This window comes from Apteryx rowi, unplaced genomic scaffold, assembly GCF_003343035.1.
Source record: "Apteryx rowi isolate R43461 unplaced genomic scaffold, aptRow1 scaffold_386, whole genome shotgun sequence".
Taxonomy (NCBI): domain Eukaryota; kingdom Metazoa; phylum Chordata; class Aves; order Apterygiformes; family Apterygidae; genus Apteryx; species Apteryx rowi.
Window position 1 is genome coordinate 249636 of NW_020450374.1, and position 16255 is coordinate 265890.

At 40.3% G+C, this 16255-nt stretch overlaps 1 protein-coding gene across 1 annotated transcript in view; it reads left to right on the forward strand.

Annotated features, from left to right (window-relative positions):
• The window catches only part of FLT1 (fms related tyrosine kinase 1), a 95745-nt gene that overhangs the window by 40339 nt on the left and 39151 nt on the right, over nt 1-16255 (forward strand). The window contains exons 10-11 of the mRNA XM_026074341.1: nt 7500-7608; nt 13992-14282. Coding sequence (XP_025930126.1) covers nt 7500-7608; nt 13992-14282 — 400 coding nt within the window. The remainder of the gene's footprint in view (nt 1-7499; nt 7609-13991; nt 14283-16255) is intronic.

Sequence of the window (16255 nt, forward strand, 5' to 3'; positions counted from 1 at the left end):
AAAGGAGGAATGATGAACAAAAGGCAATGAGAACCAGTTATTTTCCAGAAGGCATCTAGCCATGCTACGAATGAAGTCCTAACTGCTCACACGGTGCAGAAGGAGCTGTCTAATGACCAGACCTCATTCTCCTCGTATGCCATGCACTTTGGAGACTGCAGAAGAGGAGTGGCTGAAATGTCAGGCCAACTTCCAGGCAACAGCAAACAAGTTCCTCCCTGGAGGAAGATGCTAATAATGGGTCTTTGCTGCAGAACTGCAGGTTTTGTTTGAAGTCTTTGGCAAGCAATTGTTTTTTAAAATATATCCAAAAATGAATCAAGGGATGGTCCCTGCGTATGTAACATGGAAAGTTTTGCAATGAAATTCGGTGGTTCTCCTTTGTATTCCTTGTCTTCATGCTGTTTAGTTCATCTCAGAAAGGTCTACCCTGCTTTACCCATACTGGTCTTTATAGGGAAGAGGGGGGTAGTCAAATATTCTTTTTGCCCAGCTTTTTCACATTTTTTTTGGTGGCAATGCTGTTAGGAAAAAAGTGGCTTGCAGATAAAGCCTTCTGCCTGGCTTTCAATTCACATGCCATCCTTGCTGAAAATGTGCAGGTTACCTGTAGTTATCAAGCTCTTCATTCAGTGCAAATTCTTTTTGCTTCTGAGAATTGTTTTGTTAAGGTTTCTTCTGTTCTGCTGCTATTCCATAGCTCTTTGAGCACAGCTAGATTGCTAGTGTAAGTAGAAAATGCTCTCTAAGTATGGGTTTCTGGCCAAACTGTGAGTTGCATGATTTGTGTGCACACAGCTGCTCTATAGTTTCCAGGATTTTTTTTTTTTCCCCATGGAAGTCTATAGCTTTTCACTCCTTGAAGTCCAACAGTCTTTCTTGGTCTCCCAGAGCAAACTCAAAGGGACACAGTTCAGACAAAATTCTTCCTCATTGGCTGGGATATTGTAAGAATGTCAATAGCACTGAGCTCACTGAATGCAGCATGTCATCACAACTGTCTGATTCTGATGAACTGCTACTGTGAGCAGTTCGGCTGCCACAAACAGCTATAAACAGCTCTCTGAGGCACTTCCACATCAATGGAGTCCTGCTATCAAAACAGAGTGTCTACCCATTTCCACATCCAAGCATAGCAAGCATGGTAAAAAAGAGTCTTAAAGCTCAATGGAAACAGCAAAGTAGTAGACAAAGCAGTAGGAAATGGATGAAGAGACTCAGTTACACATTTGGGTTAGACTAAAAGGGGAAATGGAGGTGACCAGAGGATGAGATTATTGTAAGCGATGAACAAGGAATGGTCAAAAGGTTTCCTTTAGCAACCAAGGTAGCCATTTTCACCTTGCTTACAGACATCATGCCAATTTCACTCGTTTCCAGTATGTTCAACATCAACAAACACTTCTGGTTTGGCCTTTCACTTTGGTAGGTTGAGTGATTGTTTGTCTGTTACAGAGGTAGTCACAAGTATATTTTTAAAATTATGAAAACCTCAGATCCTGTGTCTCTATGGTTAAAGTAATGCAGGAAGCCTGTGCTACACTATTCTTCAGAGAGAAGACAGAGAGAAATCGTGACAACAGCAGTGTATTAGTAACATTTCCTTTGAAACCTCTCTAAACGGACATTGAGAAACCTGAGTGGTATAATGGAAGAAGTTTGTGACATAAGACATAATACTAATCATAAGACAACTCTTCAAGTGATTCGATTCCCACACCCAGAGTTTCATTCTAATTTTGTTGGACATTTTCAGTGACTTCCTACAAAGTTGCACTATTCTTAGGCTGCTAAGAGCCATCAGTTCACAGTGTTTCCAGATAAAATCAACTGCTATGTATAATTCACAGCCAATACTGATTATTGTTCTTGGAGTGATCAGGGTGATTAAAATGTCAGTCTGTGAACAACCTGCAATAACAAGATACAAAGAGCTGGTATATTCATTGGTATCACCGTAGTATATACATGTTCTCTCCTGTGTGTACAGGCCAACTTTGGTTTATCACTAGCTGCAAAAAAAGGAGTTAGTACTCCTCGTACAGACATCCCAGGGACAAAGAACTGCAGGGGCTGGACAGAGACCCTGGGGATGGAGAATTGCATGTAAGAGGGCTAAGAAGGTGAGCTCAGGTGAGAGAGACTAGAAGATGCTGGCTAAGAACAAATGATGATAAACTCAAGAGAAAGGAGATGGTAGACAGGAGGGCTGATGGGTACAGGGAGACGTTGGAGTGGCTCAGAAAAGCTTGGTTTGAGGAAATAACACACTAGAGCCACATTCTTCAGAACCTGAAATGGAACAGCTGGACCCTGAGTGCCCCATTTCTCTGCTGCTAGAAAATATTGGTATTCCACTGACGGTAGTAGGTACCAGAAAAGCCAGGTCTGTGTCATAGTATGTGCATCCAGGAACAGTGTATAAAGAATATTAATTCATGAAGTTGTGGTTTAGCAAAATGGCTTTATTCACATATTTATTCATCCATATATATACTTATATGACTACATATATGTATATAACTCTGTTCTCCTATATGTGTGTATATATATGTATCTATATATAGATAGATAGATGGCATTATTTGTCATTGTGTAAGCACCTTATTGACACAAGTTTTTAATGGTCCCATCCCTTGTGAGSGACAAAGCCATTTGACTTCAGAGAAATGGAAAGTAATGTCCCTGTTAGAAGATTCTGCAAAACCAAACCTAGGTTTGCTCTTACACATCTCTGGTTTGGCTGACAATGATGAGTCATCCTGGCATGTGCTGACTGTGGATGGTATTAAAAACTGTGACTGTCCAACATAAATGTGGATTGCAGGGGAATCAGGGGAGTCAATCCATCATGGAACTGACAGATAAGGTGTCACCATGGAGAACAGGATGGGTCCATCTCTCCTGCACCTTATATGTCAAACCCTGAACCTCTGCCTCTGTCCAGTGTCCCATCATTACTAACTGGAGAAAAGGAAGCATCTGTTCTGTCTGTTCTCAGTCTCTAAACATGCCAGTTTTTCTGGCCAATATGTCCATGCTGATTGGCCAGGTAGCACCCAAACCAGAAGAGATAGCTGTTTAGCTCACCCTGCAACAGCATGCATTTTGTTTTTTCTCCTCTGCCCAACAGCTGATTTTCATGCAACACATAAGATCTTATTAGCCTTGAAATGTCTGTCGATTTTGGTTGAAATCAGGYCAGAGGCTCAGAAATTACTGAGGGTGGAGGGAAGGAGAGGACAATGGCAGACAGATAGACAGACAGACAGTGTGATCACATAAGCCTAATTTTCATAGGAAGGCAGGCTAAAGATAGCACTGAGAGTTTAGCTTGCCTCTCTTTCAACACATTGTAACTTCTCTTGGGGCCCTCCTGAGTGCTACTAGAATTGCTGTCAACACTTTTAAACAGATCACTTCAGAGGTGCCAGCTGAGCCTAGTGTTTGGTGAGATTAAAACCAGCAGAATTTGGCACCTGCCTCTGCTGAGCTGTAACTCCCTCCTGCTCCTAAAATCAATGACCTCCCTCAGTGCGTGAGACAGACATGAATCAAACACTGCTTCATTTTGTGCAGGGCACTGAGAAAGTGCAGGGAGTGCATATGGTGGTACTTAGCTGTCTGTATCGTGACATCCTCATGAGTCAGCTGGATGCACTCAATCTCATGGCCTGTTCAAGCAGAACAACATGCGATGCAGTGGGAAAACACAGATCTGTTTGCTGAACAATAGGCTAACTGCCTGAACTGGGGGGAAGAAGGTGCTCTCCTGCGCTTACTGTCCTGCTCTTGGAGATATGTCAGTGAGGGTTTCTTCTCTGGACATGGTGGCGGTTCTGAGGGTGAAGCATGTTGTCCAGATGCTTTGCACTGATGCTCCTTGCCAAGACGTGAGGCATGCTGATCATACAAAGTTTTTGGCACAATCAGAACAATCCAGTGGTGTGTCACAAATATTTCAACATGGGTCTTCCTAATTAATCTCTCCCCTTTAGCCTTAAACAAATCCAGTCTGCATGGCTGCTTGTAAGGCAGTGGGAGAATGTATTTTCATTTGCTTCCTAGTTTTTTAACAAATAGATTTTCTTAAAAGCATAACTAGGAGGGTATCAACAACATTTGGCAGACTTACACTAACCTGCTCAATGCTGAAAGGGCAATATTTTGTCTTTTAAATGTATGGGCTGTTCAAAGAAGTTAGCACAACAATCTCTGAATGGAGCGTGTTTATGCATGTGTCTGTAGAGGCCTTCTAGGGGTAAGGAAAGAGTCATGGTACCAGTCATTTTGTGAAATCTTCCCTTGCTTGGCTGCCATCAGCTGGAGCAGTTAGAGTCCTTTATCTAAGCTATTATGGGAAGAGGGAGTTTCAAGGATACACTCTAGGAAAGATCAGTCCATCCTGCTTCCGGACCACAAAGATTGTTGCCAGTTGCTTTGCGCTCTCTTTTTCCCAGTCTTTTCCTCATCAGCTTCCATTATGGACAACTCTGCAATTTCCTCTTCCATCTCATGGTCTCTGTTTTACACCTCTTTTTTTGCTGGCAGTAGCAGCAGCAATACATGATTCACTTCCCTAGCCTCTCGCTCTGAAATGAGCCCTTAGCACAGTGCTTCAGGTGAGGTGGGTACAGAAAGGAGGAAGAAAGGATCAGAAATTTGGTGGTAAATAGGGTTTGTAGATGGATGAGTATGTTCAAGAAGTCAAGCAGGCCTGGAAGGATTTGCTGTGTTCTGTCTGCTTATGGTAACTTGATTCAGACTTTCTGTGTATAATGTGGTTGCTAATCCAGGGCCTGAAACTTCATGATCCATTGCCAAGATGGTTGATACAACCCTGCAAGATCTGTTTTTTCTCTTACTCCTTTTGCAGCAATAGCTGTATGGAGGAACCACACAGCACAAACTGATCTTGCATAACCATAATTGCTCAATAAACAAAAACATGCCAGGCTTAGTTTTGTAAATGCCGCTTCTCTGGTGGGTTTTGGCTGGCATCCGCAATGCAGAGCACAGTTTGCACCACTGGAGGGCTCACAAACAATTTAAAGAGATGTTATCTTATCCTTATGGCTAATTTATAAGCTAAAAGATGTGTGCAGAGACATTGTGTTGCTAAAAGATTCTGTTCTGTTGCAAAGCTAGTCTTGCTTTTTTCCTAGATGCTATGGTTATCTCTGTATTAGTCAAGTAAACATACTGATGACTGCTCTGTGGCACTAAGACCAGCATGTGTAGAATGGCCAATGCTCATAACAGTAATTTCTCTTATCCTTCAAAAGAGGATGGTTGCTCGAAGACTGCGTTTTGGGAGTGTTGGTTAGTCTGTGCTAGAGGAGTATTTGGGACAATGCAAGTTGGTCCAAACCAAAGCAGTGCTGGGGACATGTTAACAATTTAACAGTGTAAATCACTGAGTTTCAGTGCCCGGGAATGTTTCCTAGTGTCATATAATACATGTGGATACATAACCTATAAGCGCTCAGATCAGTAACTACAGTCATACTGCTTAAGTGCAAAAGTATATGGAAACCTCAGTCTAATAAAAGTAATAATGGGCTGGAGTAGTAAAATTCAGACATTATGGAAAATTTTCCATTAAAAGCTAATACCTGACAGTGTCAGGACAATATACTCTTTGATACTACCCCCAAAAAATCCTAATTATTGTGGGAGAAATATTTGCCATGTTCTCTTCAGGCTCAGAAACACTCTGGTTCTTAGTGTAGTAGGATAAAGATCAGGCTCCCTGGAGTTAGAAAGTAAGAGCCTCATTCTCCTTTACTGTGCATTTTGCATCATTGTTTCTACCTTTGCAAAGTTGTTATGAGGTCATATGAAGAGACACAAGAAAGCCTTATTTTGTGGTGGAAATGGCAGAAGCAGTTTTTAACCACCCACATTAGCCCTCTGGCAGATGTTGCAAGACTTCCTTCTATTCCAAGCTAATATTGGCAAAAAGGGCTGCAGAAATCTTGCTCTGAGCCCTATGTCCACACTTTATGAAATGATATTTAAAAATTGGATGGAATTCAAAGAGAATGACAAAATATAGACAGGGCTGGACCCGTGATTTATAATTAGGAATTTATAGAGGTCAGTCTACTGAATTTAGTAAAATGGGATGATTTTTTTCAAGGGCTGTAATTATCTATCTGGTATTACTGAGCCTCTTTCATCTCACAGAACAGCCAAAAAGGTAAGTTAGAAAAATTCTAATTGAAAATGAGATGTAACTTCTTAGCAGACAGATAATTGACCACTCAGGCAGCTTAACAGGGTAAGGATATCATTAGCATCACTTTTAGTCTTGAATTTGCCGCAAGACATCTTTCTAAAACATATAATCTAGCCAAAATCAAATGACTTGACTCCACTATGTTTGCTTGAGTAGCTGGAAAAGTAATAGTCTCTCTCTGCTAAAGAATGTTTTGGGATACCAGAAAGTCTATATTATGTAGAAGTTACAACAAGGAGTTTGGGRATGGCCATGAAGTCTCTGAATAGGAGATGTAGAAGCCATGTGAATACTGAGCCAGTGTTTATATTCAGATAACTCATCTTTATTTAGCATTGACTCACCCTCCTGAGCTTGTCTATGGACTCCAGCAATCAGACAGACTTAAAGGAAGAATGTATTAATTGCACCAAAAATATTTTGAAGGTTTATAGAAAAAAACTCAAATAATTCAAAAAAGTAAAATTTCATAGCCACACAATTTCCTTTCATCACTGTCACAATTCTACCTGTAACTCCTGCCAGTACATGTTTTACAGAAGAACTAAGGCAGAGACACAAAGGTAGAAGAACAGGACACTGTGACATTCAAGAGCACTTCCCACTGCTGAAACCCAGGTGCATGCCCCATGTCTCAGCTCTGTCTTAATGTGGTGCTAGAGTACAATGTAAAAAATCCCAACAGATTATTGTTTAATGATAGAAATATTAAATCAAAGAAGAGGAGATAGTCCCCCCAAAATAGACTAAACTTCTGTTTTGCCCGTGCCCTTTTTCACATAAGACTTACAAGAGAGTGAAGGAGAAATCAGATGCATTTAGTGTCAAATGGAGCTACTCTTTTCCCGGTGTTGTCCAAGTGCCTGAGTTGATCTTCACCTAGTCCCTTTGCTGACTGGCTGCCTACAGGCTGGTTGTCCCCTGGGGTGAACCATGTTGCGTCACACTTCATGTTCTGTAACTTATCATTACATCAACAAGAGATAAGTCAACCTGAAAGACACATTCAAAGATTTTTCTTTGTGGTGGCTCTGATAATATAATGGTCTCCCGAGGAGCTTGTTTCCTGTTATTTTTCCATCCTTTCCAAAATTTTATATGGTGATATCTCCTTTAAATAGCCTCAGTGGTGCCTGTCACTGAATGAATGGAGAGACTGAATCATAGGAGTGTTAACAGTGACTTAGTAAAAAGAGAAGGGAAGCTTTTAAACAAGTTCATGATCCACTGAGAGCTAAATCTCTTCTTTCTTTCGCAGACCGCTAGCACTCTGGTTGTAGCTGAAGCCATATCTTCTGGAATCTACAGCTGTGTGGCAGCCAATAAAGTGGGGAAAGCCGAAAGAAACATGAGCTTTATTGTAACAGGTAAGAGGTAGTCCCTACTAGAGCTAAACATGCTCCCTGGTCCTGGAATTATAATTGTTAGGCTGTCATGGCTTTTACACATCCCAAACCATGAGAATTATTGCAATATGTGCACTTGTAAACTCATACCATGCATTTCAGTGTTTCTAGAAGGGTTTTTCAAAGCAGGTGATCTGGATTTCTAAGAGGGGAACCAAATCTGATGAGTGATATCCCTCCATCAAGTATCCCAGCATGGCACAAATTGCTTGTAAATATAGCAACTTGTAATTTGACCTTTTATATTGCCTAACCTCTGCAATCATTCTGTACATGAAGGGGTACTGTATTTTGACCAGTAAGTCAGTGTCATGTGTGTCACTGTTGGTCTCTACAGGCCCCTTCTGCTAGGTCTCGCAAACCAGCAGGTCTCATGAAGGTGCGCTCAGAGCAGTTCACACTGTCTGCAGGCAGCGTGGTGCAAGAAAGGGGCCTGTGGCACTTGGCAGCCTCTCACAGCTCTCAGGGACAACAGCAACTCACAGGCAGAAAAATGGCAGGGTGCAAACTAATGAATTTTATTCCCTCTTCTGAGAAAGACCTTGGATGCAACTTGGGCCATGACACTGAGAAGACTCATATGTGTTAGCTGTGCATATGAATATGTTTCTGTCAGTGGGTGGGTGTAAGTGTTTGCAGGTTCCAAAAAAAAAAAGATTAAATGGTTTGAGTTCAGGAATTACTGAAAAAAAAACTGGTGGGTTTTCTAAGAATGACTACTGCATGATATAGCAGCATAATTTCTACAAATGCCATTACAAAGGACCTATTTTCTGGTGGAAGAATTCATTTTGGTTTTGTTTACAAAGTGATAGTTCATGAAGCACTTAGGCTAATGACAACTTTTAGGATAGATCATTAATGTAATTCTTTCCTAAATATGAGAAAAGACAAACGATTACAACATTCTGATATTTTAATGCCAAAGTCATAATCTTGAAGCTGAAGGGGAAAAATAGGTTTAATATTTTCCTTTTATTTTTTGCTGTTTCTGTAACCTGGTTTTGTTGTGATGACTGATTTTAATGAAACTCGTTCTGTTACTATACTGGGAATATCAAGAGAGAGTAGGCACACAGTCACTAGAGCTGGTTAAAAAAAAAAAAAGGAAGAAAACCTCCTTGTAAAATGTCCCCCTCTCCTCGTTTTATGGACCAAAATTTATGAGTGTTCTGATGCATCCACATTTAGAAAGTGCCAATTATTTATAAATTTGGAAATCTAGTAATAAGTATGAGAGCTACTTATTAAAATATAAACTGATAAGCGACACATAAACAGGCTGTTTGTTAAAATATGAAAACAAGAAGAGTATCTTCATGTTCTCTCAAAGGATGTGACACGAACATTTGCCAGCCTGAAGATGATTGCTGCCCTGGTTCTAGAATCACAGTTTTGCTTTGATCCTTACCCCTAAATTGTGTCTGTTTGGACAGAAAGCTAAACAATGACACATAGCTTTCCATAAATTAATGTGTTAATTGAGCTATATTCTCATCTTTTTGTGGGGGCTTCGCATGCAACTTTGAGCAGCACTGAAAGTCACTCACAGAGGTGGTTCATTTTTTAATATGCAAGATGCAGAATTTGACGTTCTCTGGCTCTTACTTGTCAGTGTTCATGTAAGACACTGAGACTAAATGAAGCTGAATTTTGAAGGGCTTCATTTGCAGTACCCAAATCTCCCTTTCAAAGTTTTTGATGGTAGTTTCAGATAATTTTGTGCTATGACATGAAGGTGTTAGTTTCCTTTTTAGACCTCACATTCTCAGATCTCAACCAGGGGTAGAAGGAAATCCGTCTCCTTGATACCAAAGCTTGCTGTAAATGTGCAGAATATTATGACTTTTCTTTTGAAGACTCTTGTATTGGCTGATGTTCAGAAAGAGGAGTGGCTGCTTTATTATGGCTTGGAAATTCTTAATGTCTTGACTGGTGGCAACCTTTCTATATAGGGTGCTGATGTTGAAATGCATTTGTCCTCTGAGTTCCTGGAGCTGAGCACTTCAATTGTGTGACATGGAAAGTCCTGTTCATCTGCTGACGCTCAGTTGCACTGATAGAACGCAGCTTGTTTAAACAATACTGCTGTTTTGTTCTTATAAAAATCAAACTAGGCTCATTCTTCTGTTTTGTGCAGAGAGTGCATCAGTTGGGCTTGAATGATATAATCGTAATTCTCGTCTGTCAGGCTGAGACCAAACTGCTGTGGTTGGGTAACAGCCTGTGCTTCACGTCAGCTGAGAAACAAATGCATCATTTCTCTAGCCTTTGCTGAAAAACACACTGAGGGAATAAAAAATGACAGCCAAAATGCTGAAGGATGTGAACTAACGGGCAGGACACTGCAGAGCATTTCCTTCTGATGAATCCAAAACCAATACCTCAGGTCTCTGGAGTTTGTTTATTTTTTGTTGTTGGGGCTGCTGGAGCCACATCAAGCCAGTCTGAACCATGCAAAACTGAGTGTAAGAGAAGAAAGTATCTAAGCAGGAGAAGGTGATCCCTTGCAGGAAGAGAATGCGCTGCCATCTGTAAAAGCCAGAAAGTATCCTAAATAGTAGGCAGAGAGAAAGCCTAACCTGAACAGGAAGAATCCTGTTCTCATTCAAACTCATTAAGATCTTGTCTTGAGGATGAAAAAAAGCACATGCTATAGTGCAGCTGCTATGCTGGTGTGAGAAGTCTCTTTTCTAGACCATGATTCTTCCCAGCCCTAGCAGAAACCTTTGGGAAGGTGGTGGGAAGGCAGTGCTCATCCCAGCAACCCCAGTTTTGCAGTGGCACATTCCCCCCACTACAGGGAAAGATAGCAGTGAGGAATTAAGTGCAAGGAAATATATCAGAAGGGTCCCAGTARGAACAAGCCCTTATTTAAATTATTGCAGAGCTCGTTATTTCTGGGCTTGAAGTGCAATTTGCATGTGTGTTTCTGGGAGGTTTGAGGGTGGTATAATTTTACAGCCTGTACTTGAGGCTGGTGGACATGAGGTCCATGGGCTCTGGAACAGCCTTCCTCTCCTGCTGCCTATGCCAGGCGAAGGGTGTTTTTGGGGTGCTGTCACACTGACTTAATTCTAAAAGCAAACCTTTGCAGCACAAATGTAGCTGTCCGCCTTATACCAAAGCAACATGGAAAGGTGATTTCTGAAAGCTCTTCTGCTCACTGATAATTTAGCAGTCTCTGTAACAATACTGTTATGCCAAATTTAACTGTAGTAGCCCCCTCTCTTTCAGTCTGCCCCTTTCCCTACTTTCGGGCCTGTTTTGCTGGCACGCAGCAGGCCCATGGGTGTGTTTGCAATTACAGAGGGTGAAACAGGAACAGCTCTGCCTTATCTCCCTGGTTTCCCAATGTCACTAGGCGCATTTTATTTTGAGATTCCTGATGGTGCTTGGCAAAGATAAACAAAATCTTCCATCAGGAAACCTGGGAGCTATTTCCACAGGAAGCTCCAAATCACTAAAGTAAATAAAACACTTTTACATTATTCCCAGCCACATTATTTAGCTAGCCTGAGTCAGTAACAATTGATGAGAGGTGTCATATATTAGGGACTTGTAGTCTTTAAACAAATGATTTGCTTGGAATCCTGTGCATTTTGCTTTTGTCCCTAGATTTATTTGGAATATAGAGTCTATCTTTGCAGAAGACACATCTAGGAAAAGTTCCAGACCTGACAGCATGGAAGTAGTTGCAACTATATTATTCTGTTGGCACGCTATCCTCCTATGTTAAAAATAGTTCAGTTGCTCTCAGTCCCAGGGGATCTTTAGTTTCATCTTAAGAGTTTTGCTTGGCTCTTCTGAGCTTTTACTGGCATTTTCAAAAGCCAAAGTTAGCATTATTTCAGACCAGTACCTTGACTTTCCCAATACATATGAGAACCATTTCAAATCTAGTGTGAAGAAGACACAGCAATTTCTTTGATCCAAGTAAATATCCACAATCAAAAATCTGGCTAACTTTTTGGACTTAAGCATGTCTGAATTTTAACGAAACCAAGCACAGGATTCACTTCATCTAACTTAACCTAAAAGTTAGATATCTAAATCTAAGCTGCTCATGTAGGATCGCTTCAAAATTAAGTGTGAGGGATCAGGATCTCTGGAATTTGACTCATCTTAAGGTACATGGTTTGCGTTGCCCCCTGGAGGTGCCTGCGTCACTCCATTGACTGTAAACTTTTGCCCATACAGAAAACAATTATCTTCCAATAGATGTCTACATTTTGATGGCTACAGCTAAATATGCTGTATCCCTCTCTCTAGGGAAAGGTTTGATCTTATCTCTTTTGCTTGATGCGCCCTTAGCACATCAGAGAGGATGTTGGTGATAGTCATGTACAAATAAGTTCACTAAATTTAAAGCTTTTCTTTTAGCTTTGCTTGCTGGAGAGAGGAAAAAAAGATACCAATGAAATGCAAGAGGAACAAGCAAGCACACAGGCTTTAAAATCCAATCTAGTATCTTAAGGTCACAGCTTCCATTTCTTTAATCTTTGGCATATCTGGACACTAACCAATGAGAGGCACACACTTTGTCCTCACTGCAAGGCCATGAGGAGTTCATACCACAGAAGTCAGGTGTTTCTCTGGAAAGTGCCTACAGTTAGAGGGAATTTCAATCCAAGCTCGCAGGAGCTCATTTAGCTGGTATTTAACATTCAGTGCTTATTCTGGAAAAGAAGATACTCAGGGGAGCAACTGATGACAGACTTTCAATATGCAGAATATTGTTTCAAAGGCAAGAGTGAGCACATCTTGTTCACGGGTATCCAGGGGAGGCAAGGCAGCTAGGCTGGCATTGTGAAGATTTCAGGAGTAAAGARAAGCTTTCTGCTAAATTGGTCAATCAGGAAAAGAGGTTACGGAAAGAAGGTGGGGGGCATTATTCACTGGAGACTGGGCAGACAGCTGCAGGGCTGATTCACATGCACTTCATGGTGCCTCAGTACAAGACAGTCTGCCAATGCTCCTTACGCTTTGCTGCTGTGGTGCTAGACCTGAACTGACATCGATAAGCCTGGAACTGAATGAAAGTCTGTGTCAAGAGGTACAAGCTCTGAGAGATAAGAAAAGAAGGCATGATTTTCCCTTATGAAAGATGAAACTATTCTTATGATCCTGAGTCAAGTTCACAGCCAAGTGCCCTAGCGATTAGGAGGCAGAGAACAATTGAAAATGGCCAAAGTCGATTTCACTTAAACAAGCAGAAGGAAATGCCTTTATCAGCATATTGGCTACAAATTGGCTACAACCAAGAGAGGTTGCAGACAAGGGGGAAGACTCGGAACTGTTTTCTGTCTGGAACTTGCTTCTACTTTCACTTAAGCCAGTGGCGTAACTCTCTTACCTGAGGGYTGAGTCTCAAGTGGAGATGGTGGTGAGCTAGTCAGCTCTGCCCTGAGTCTATGTCCTTCCCGAATTAGACAAGGCTGCAATAATGCTACAAAGACCTGCAAGTAGGACTTTTTATGTTGTTGGCTAAATTAGTTCCTGCCTGAACTATCTTCTACAGATGATCTTTGTTAAAACTTAAGTCATATTTATGCTTACCAAATGGTTGGCATAATGATCCTTGATTTTTCTCAAGTGGAAATATTACTCACCTATACTTAAYGCCAAGTAGTCTGAATAGAGTGATCTTCATCTTATGTGTTGCCTGCAGACAGCTGGTCACCCCAGGCAGACGGTGGTGGTTCTGCTTTCCTCTTGAACGGCTGACATGTTTTAAAGGCATGAAGAGTAAATACCTCTGTTCCAAGGGAAATCTCTGGCATATAATCGCAGATTCAGTAATTTCTCAGGATTTGAAAGTGCCATGTCTTAAGAAATAGACATTGTATGTCTGCATAGTCATGAACAGCATGAAAACAATATAACCAAGTATGATGACCTGGAGTATCTTTCTCTTGTCCACTTAAGATTCGTTTTCTTTCATGCAGTTCATGAGGTGAAGCTGAGATCACAATTTCTCTCCTTTTTTGTAATCCCAGTGTGTTCTCTTTAAATAATTCTGCTTTAAATAATTTAAATAATTGGTGCCTTGCCCCAGTCTGTCTTAACTTGGTGGGCATAACATTTGTATAAGCATACTACTTCCAAGAGCAACTTCAGTTTACACCAACTGATGACCAAGCCCAAGTGTCTTGTAACTCTGTGGCAAATTATAAGAATAGCTGGAGCCTAGCCTACAAAATGAAAGATTAGAGATGTCAGAAGGAAGACAGCAACATCACTGATTATTTCAAAGGCTTCCCGATAAAGGGAAAAAAATAAACCATGTTAATTTTGACTTATTCATTTCATATAAACTAAAAGGTGTTCTTGATTTTTGACAGATGTACCGAATGGATTCCATATTAATTTGGAAAAAATGCCTATTGAAGGAGAGAATTTGATATTGTCCTGTTCGGCCAACAAATTCCTGTACAAAGACATTGCTTGGATTTTACCGAGGACAGTAAATAATCAAACGAAAGCAAAAAAGTCTCTCAACAAGGAGTACTCCATCACCCTCACACTAACCATCAAGAACGTTTCCCTGGAGCACTCGGGCACCTATGCCTGCAGAGCAAGGAACATATACACGGGGAAAGAAGTGCTTCAAAAGAAAGACGTTACAATCAGAGGTGAGCACTGCAACAAAAAGGCTGTTTACTCTCGGATCCTCAAATATAAAAGCACAAGGAATGATTGTACAACACAAATCAATGTAAAACATTAAAGGACTCATTAAACAGTCACAGGTGTCTCATATCATCTTGATTTTTTATTACTGTTGCTACCTTTCAGGCCCTGAGGTGGTGCACATCCCCCCATGGGTTGGACGTAGGAGGAATAGCAAACAAAATCATAACGCATGAGCTTCCAGTTCAGTTCAGATGGGTGTTTTCTGCTTTGACAAAGCACGTGGAAGCTGGGTTTTGGAAGATCCCCTGTGCTACATTTTTGCATGTTGTTATTTTTTTTCTTGCTGTCTCCTACTGAGCAATAAGGAAAACTTTGGATCAATCTTTTCTTCCACTTTGATATCGGCCTCGTCAAAAGTGTCAAAGCTGAACAAACTGATTAACTTTAAAAACTGCTGTTTTCAGTCAACAATGGACATTTAATAAGTTAACTTTAATGTGCAGAATGAGCACAATTCAGTTTGAGATTGACTGGACTATATATTTTTTATTTTAATCTGATCTTGATGGATTTATAAATATTACCTGCTGAGCAAGTTCTAATGCTTATTTATTTGAAATTATTTTCTACACTAAAGTACATTAATCTTCAAAAAGTGTCTTCTAAAGGAAGTATGCAGGGAAGAAATAAAAATGTTGAAATAATGCACAGACCTATCATATCATTTATAATAATGACGATTTTAAAACCGACAGACGTGAACCATGTTTCTCCAAATAAATCCAGGTAGACTTCCAGTTGCTGTGTTGGTCAATTTTTAAAGTCAGTTCTGCACTAATGTAAAAAGCTTTTGAGACAAGTGTGAGTATTGTTCCTGACCTGAAGATACAGGAATTTGTAATGTTGTAATTATTTTATTAAAAGAGACATATTACACTAACATGACTGACAAGATTGCAGCCAGCACAGTGAAATGTTTAATACATTCTTAAAAATATAAATTCAAAATTAAAACCATTAAAACTATCCTTGCTTTTGGTATGCAAATGAGAATTGGATTTCTTATGGGGATTAAGAATCAGCCAAACTGCTGAAGGAGAATTAAGGGCAATCTAAAACTTCCTTGTAAGTGTTTCYCCTTTTTTTTTCCTTCTTCATAGTTTTGCTATGAGACGTTTCTGTGTATTATAAATTCTGTATAAGGAAGAAGTTACTATTTTTAATAGATCTGATAACTTTATTTTTTTACAATACATAGCTTTTATTATTTTTGGTTACATTTATGATTGATCATTTATATAGCATTTACATAAGCCATAACAAAATAGTCTGTAGTGACCAAAATAGCTACAGCAAAGGAACAAAGTGGCTGTGCTTTAAAATAGAGGGTGACAACATGACAGTTTCTTGTGCTTGGGAACTCACCAGACAATTTCCTCCTTTAGGTATCAAGACTGTGTCCCACGGCTAAACTTGCATTTCACGTGGGAATTGCTTTTGTCAAGTGTGAAAGGGTAAACAATAGCATTTCCCCATAATGCCAGTTTCATGGAGCCTAAAATGCTTAGAAAACAATTGATAACCTGGAAGTTGTCAGAGTAAAGAAAAGAATAATCATTTATATCTTGAAATGTCACCTATAGCCTGCTTGTATACAGTAGCTCTTTTGTTCATTATTAGCGTGATGGCTTCCAGAAACAATGTGTTCTTGCAAAGGAACCTGGCTCTCTCTCTCTCTTTTTTTTAATATGCTTAAAAAGCAAGTGAAATAATTGGTAATTGCTTTAAAATGGGGCAAGTGTGCTCTGCAGCATTTTCAAGTCTTCAGGAGAATTGCCATACAGAACCCCCTTTTTTTACGAGGCTATTTTGTGAGAAGAGATTTGATGGCAAGGTGGGCGGTGATGACAGGACGTTATGAATTTTCAATGGCCTTGGGAGCCACAGCATGGTAACTCGTAGCAGGCAGTTG